Source organism: Canis lupus, chromosome 7, assembly GCF_011100685.1.
Source record: "Canis lupus familiaris isolate Mischka breed German Shepherd chromosome 7, alternate assembly UU_Cfam_GSD_1.0, whole genome shotgun sequence".
NCBI classification, from domain to species: Eukaryota; Metazoa; Chordata; class Mammalia; order Carnivora; family Canidae; genus Canis; species Canis lupus.
In genome coordinates this window covers 22,832,413-22,838,791 of record NC_049228.1, presented here as the reverse complement: position 1 = coordinate 22,838,791, position 6,379 = coordinate 22,832,413, and the positions used below count along the sequence as shown (strand labels likewise).

The 6,379-nt window shown below is 38.2% G+C and overlaps 1 protein-coding gene across 1 annotated transcript in view; it reads left to right on the top strand.

Moving 5' to 3' along the window:
- PAPPA2 (pappalysin 2) overlaps positions 1 to 6,379 on the top strand; it is a 267,023-nt gene that overhangs the window by 93,639 nt on the left and 167,005 nt on the right. The window contains 1 exon segment of the mRNA XM_038542421.1: positions 4,398 to 4,543. Within this exon segment, the coding sequence (XP_038398349.1) occupies positions 4,398 to 4,543 (146 nt within the window).

The window sequence follows — 6,379 nt, the reverse complement described above, 5'->3', positions numbered from 1 at the left end:
TAGTAAACAAGGAGCATGACAAAAGAATATACTAGAAACAAGACTAAAGGATTCTGGGGAATAACTTCTAAGAATCAGAAGGGGAAAGAGGAACTCTTTAGAGAGTGGTCTTAAAAGCAAGAATATAACCAGGAAAGAACAGTGCAAAAAAAGTTCAGGAAGTGCTTTAGAAGCACTTCCTTTAAGAAGCAGGAAGTAACTAAATATAAAAATATAAAAATTCAGTCATAAGGTGACTGAATTTTTTTCATTTTGTGGGGAGGGACAGTTTGGAGGTCACTGACGACTTTAACAAAAACAGTTCTGATAAAGTGATGCTTATGAAATCCAGGTTACAGTGGGATTAGGGGGTATATGGAAGAAATAAATGAATAGGAGATCAGGAAATTATTCTTTCAAGAAGTTTGAATTGGAAAGGGAGAAGGAAAAAGACAGGGTGTTAGCTATGATTTGCTCAGAAACCTCATCCTGTGGGACCAGAGATAAGAGAATAAAAATAGGTAAGGAAGAAAATGTGTGTGTATCTATTAGAGTACATGATGAATGGCTTCAAATCCATCATTGAAGAAGGAAGCATGATCATTTACTAAGAGAGGAATAAAAGATTGAGATTGGTGGAAGAGGAGGCACAAGAAAAGAATGATGATCTCAAATCATTCCTGGAGAGGAGGTAACCATAAACAAGTGAAAGGTTTTTTTTTTTTTGTATATTCTTTTTTATTTGAGTTCAAGTGAAAGTTTAAACAAGTAGAATTAAAGATCTATGAGAGATCAGGCATAAAAACCACTCTGAGTAAGGGTGACCATGAATATATGGTATGGGGCCAATTGGAGGTGAAGAAGTCAAAAAGAAGACTGTTCTCAGTGATATTTCACATAGATATTGAAATTTCCTGAGTAATGGATGATAGGAGGTGGGGAAGGAGAGGGCTGTGGGCAAGGCACTGAACCCCTGATGTGTATGGACTAACTAGGAGGTGGGAAAATAAAAAGAAGAGTAAAGTATATGGTGATGTAGTAGAGTACCAGGCATCTAAGAGCAGGAGGAATTTGAGAGAAGGAGAAAAACTAAGTTTTTAGAGTTGCTCTGGGCACTGGGAGAGCACTAGTTGGTACTCTGCAGACTAAAGAGTTGTTTCCTTGAGGCTAATTGACTGAGGGTTCTGGGGGCATCTGGTTTTGTTGTCATGGAGGCTGCTTTATCCTGTAGAATACAGTCAGGGTCTTCCTCTGGAGATCTCAAGACACACATGTATCCTTTATGTCTTGTTTTTCAACATGCCAATTTTTGATACAGTTCAATGTCCTTCAGACAGCTCATGATCTTTTCCTTCTTTCTGGCTTCCTTCTTGCAATTATTTCTATCAGTCTATAAAGGAATTACAGCTGACTATTAAGCTAGAGCACAAATAGGCTTTCTGAAGTATTTTTTCACTTTTACTTAGAAACTAAGCAAAAGTTGGGGCTTGCATGTACATCTAGACACTAGAGAGTGGTTGGGGGTCAGCAGTCAGGAAGCATGGCATGGATCAAAATGAGTGCATTAAGTCTGAAAGACAAAGAAACACAGGCACTGGGTATCAGGCAATGGTTAATCCCAGTGGGCCACAGTCGTAAAGTGGTGAGGGAGATGTGCATTCTTCTAGGGACCATGTCAGAAATAACAGACTTGAGTGCTGGGCAGAAGAACTTAACATATCAGTCTCAGGCAGAGCTTGATTCTGAGGCAATTTTTACAAAAATCAAAACACAACTTTGCTTTGGTCACTCTGAGTCCTCAGGAAAAAGTGAGTACTTCAGTCTGGAGAATGGGGAGGATGAGCAAAAGGAGATCCTGGCAGAAATTAAGCAGATTAATGTAGTTCATCTTCCTTTTCATATACAGTTCTGGTCAGTTCAAGACACTTGTGCTTTTTTATGACATTTATGCATATTATTTGACCTTTCTTTGAATATTAAGTTATTTTGGATGTCAAGTCTATCTCTTCATAAATCATTTATTTAGAAATAATTGCCTTTAGCTCTGAATTTAAGAGTAATATTCATTTTTCTATACCTAAGGTCTAAGCCAACTCTGGTCGCATTAATAAAATGTTTATCTTTATCAGCTCTGATTAACTTGTGAAAAGGTGTATAGGTTATAATAGGTAGAGCATTCAGCATGCGAAGCAGAAACACTGATATCTATAGTTTTACCCTTTTTAGATTAAGGAAATAATCTAGAAAAAAATCTTTGTTTCCAACAAAATAAGGTTTTCTTTTATCAATTCGATTAGTGACTCTTTCCAACTGTCTCTAGCTTTTAAAAATGTGTTCTCCTCCTTATACTTGCCGACTTCTGTCTACATATATCTCTGTGTAGTGCAGGAGTTGGAGCAACCACACCCAGTTTGCCACCAGCATGACATAAATACTTTCATCTGGAAGGGTAATTTATGACTGGAGGGAGGGTGGGGCCAAGAAGGAAAAGAGAGATGAGTAGAACCAGCTAATGAGGTTGGTGGTGGAGGAGGAGGCCTCTTGGAGTGTGCTCAAGGGAAATTAGTGGAACTGCTGGGTTGAGGGAGGACAAGGATAGCAGCCAAGACTGGTAAATGGCAGATGGAGAAGCCAGTAACACACAGATAGCCCAAGTAAACTGTGCCAGGAATAGGGGGATTTGAGGGAGAATGAGGGAGGAGAAAAGAGAGAAACTGTCAAGTTACCAACTCCCAGTTTTAATGGGAACTCTGGAATAGGAACAGAAAAAGGGTGTGACTTGTCTTCCTTGGTATCCTGAGCTGTGTGTAGGCTCAGTCTCTAGTTCTCTCTGCCCTTATTTGTCCTTTCCATTCCTTTCCTTTTCTCTCTTTTCCCATTCACCTTTTCTCTGCTCTTTTCTTCTGGCCTACATCTCTATGTTGAAGAATGACTTGATGTCATCACAGCTCCAAACCATCAATTTGTCAATACAGGAAATTGTAATTATTTTTAATTAAGGAGAAAGAGAAAGAGAATGTGACCAATATCCAGAGAAAAGCAGGCAACAGTCCAAAAAACATTGTGTCTCCAGGAAAGCAGCAGAAGGAATATCCCTCTGATCACATCTGACATCACCTCATGGAATTTGGATGATTTCTTGGGGCCTAGAACTATTTTTCCAAGATATTACAAGTCAATATGAAAAAGTATTTTTAAATATCTTTTCTCCCAAGTATCTTAGTTCTAAAGCAGAATATTTTTTGTTTCTTAATTTGTATTCCTCTTTTTGGTTCTGTTCCAAAGAATACAAAAACAATCTTCTTTGGGATCCATTTCTTGGGTACTCCTTGCCAGTATATCCTACATGTGGATTAAATAGATTGCATCAGCAGTGTGGTTGGGAGGCAGAACACACAAGAAAAGAAGCGTCATGCTGTCCTAACATGAGCTTCTGGATTTCAGCTTGTCTATCAGAACAGCAATAATGATGCATGATCTATAAAGGAAATTTCCAACTAATGTTGAAGGAGATGTCTGCCGACTTGAAGCTGTGGTAGAATATTCCTCTTTTTGAGTGGCAGACTATGGTCACTATGGGATGATGTATCCAATAAATGCAAGGGCCACTAGCTCCGCCTTGTTTGTTTGTTTGTTTGTTTGTTTAGTTGTTTGTTCTTAAAATAGCTCTTCAGTGAGACTGTTGAGTGAGTCTCTTTGCTTATGGTAAGTTTAAACTTTCACTGATGCCAGGAAGAAGGAAGTCTTTGACTATATATGAGCTTATAAAGGGATAAAATGCAGGGCAGCCCCAGTGGCCCAGTGGTTTAGTGCTGCCTTCAGCCCAGGGTGTGATCCTGGAGTCCCGGGATCAAGTCCCATGTCAGGCTCCCTGCACGGAGCCTGCTTCTCCCTCTGCCTGTGTCTCTGCTTCTCTCTCTCTCTCTCTCTCTGTCGTGAATAAATAAATAAGAATCTTTTTAAAAAAAGAGATAAAATGCTCATTTCCCCCTTTTATGGGCCATATGGCATGTGTTTTTAATAAACCTTTAATTCTGTGCATAAGTACAAACATAATAGTTCCTCGTACTTTGAAGGCCACCAGTAAAGATACTTGATAAGTAGCATAAGGTAGTTGGAGTAGTTTCTATGGATTAAGGGACTAGAAAGAAAAATATCTTTGTAATAATTTTATGATATTTTCTTCTACCTATAACTCATCTGTTTTTTTTTTTATCTTGGAATAAATTTTATCTTGGAATAAAATATCTTAAATGTGTACTAGTGCCTTTTTTGTTATCTTCAAGACAGCCTGGTCTCTGTCTCTCTGCCCCTCTAAAGGGCAATGCTGGCTGGAGTGTCAGTCTGATCAGGTCTGGTTCTATTTTCTATGTCCTGATTCTTTGGTGTGACATTTTCTTCTCTTGTGTGCTCTCCAGGGCATACATGAGTGTGAAGGAGCTGAAGGAGGCACTGCAGCTCAATAGTACGCACTTCCTCAATGTCTACTTTGCTAGCTCAGTGCGGGAAGACCTTGCTGGTGCTGCCACCTGGCCTTGGGACAAGGAAGCCATTAGTCACCTGGGTAAGTGAAATGAAGACCAAATATGGTAGAAAAATTGAGCAGGCCCCAAATGATTATGAGAAGTGAGTTTGAGGGAAATAGAAAGAAAGAGAAAAATTTTACTCAATGAATTAACTGCCTTGGGCTGGGAATGGCCTTTGGGGAGAATCTGTCAAAATGTTTCAATATAGACAAGAAAGAGGGATTAGAGCAAAGAGTGGCAAAGACTCAGGATGTTCTAGACAAATATGTGAACTAGATGTAAACGAATTGCTGATGTGTAATAAGATCCATTTTGTGTCTTGGAGAGCCTCATTTTGTATCTTGTCAAGGGGGAAATTAGCAAAGAAGGCAGCTGGGCTATGAAACCTGGTTTATGGTAATCAATGTGACAGAAGACTTGTGGGCTTTGTGCATGGCTCTTCAGGATCCATGGATCTAGGATTGGGCTTCTGAGAAGAAATCCTGGGAAGTTCAGGCAGGTGGGGTTTCCCTGCTTACTTAGGAAAAAGGTGACAACTTAATACTGAGCAGAACGTCTACATTCTTAAGAAAGATAATTCCTTTTGTAATTTGTTATTGTTATTGGAAAGGAGATATTACTGGTCAACTAAAAAGCCATTAAATCAGTTAATGTGGATAAGGAGTAATTATTCAATATAATTTTTATGTACTTTCAAAGAATCTTGACTGGGATTTTACCAAAATTTATTTTAAAACTGAATTACCATAATTGGGAGGAATTTTCATGTTGGAAAGAGAATGATTATAGAGACTGGAAATCACTTTATAAATGATTTAAAAGAGGCTATGCAAAGTTAAATCTTCTCAGTAATAAATATGAAGCAGAAAGACATAAATTGAAGAAAGATCACATAATGTTATATGTGTCAAACCCATGTATAATGGGGTCATTGTGGAGTCCAGAACATGTTACATTGATAATTAAAGAAAATACAGGCAAATTTCCAAAGGACAGCTAGTATTGTGGATTAGAGAAAAAGGAGGATGAGCAGTAGTTAGTGATAGATGAAAATATATTACTGCTGTTGAGGAGGAAACCAGAATATGAAAATTTCTGGAATGAATCAGGTCAACATTTAGAAGGGGTATATATCTTAAGCAAAGAAGGAAACAATAAAAAATTGAACATGTGGTGATCTAAACAGAATGTTTTGCTAGTATGCTGGGTTTCATTGGCTCTATAGTATGTGATACAGTTTTAGGGCTCTGCTGTCCTTTTATCATTAAATTTTGTATTTTCAGCTTGGAGTATGTGAGAAATCAGAAATTTGTGAGGTTAGTGTTGCTTTCTAGATGAAACAAATGTGTCATTCCAGCCTTCATGGTAGGCTAGATGGTCATATTCCAATAATCCATTTAATAGTGAATTTCAGTGTCTTGCCTTATCCTCATTAAAAACGATGGTAGCAGAGGAGCATATAGCACAGGCAAAAAAGTATCTCTAAATTAGTGTGCACCGGACTTGGTGACAGTAACATTTTTCGTATATATGTGAGGGAGTCCTGACAGCAAGATTTATCAAGCAGTGGTTTTCATGAGTCCCAGGTCTATCATTAGGAACTGAATCTGTGTTTGAAAACCTTTAGAAATGATCTACCTGGTCATTATGAAAACAAGTTTTGGCCTCCTGATAAGAATTACTGAGCTGAGAGCAGACCACTGAATGTTTTCTAACTTTATTGGAGCTGGGCCACTGATAAGATTCATTTAACTATAAAAAATGGATAAAATACCAGGAAAAAAAAGCTATTTGAAGACATTAGACAGCAGACAAAACAACAAGGATTTGAGGGCCCAATCCCAGTGATAAGAAAAATCCGTTGAAGTGAGCTC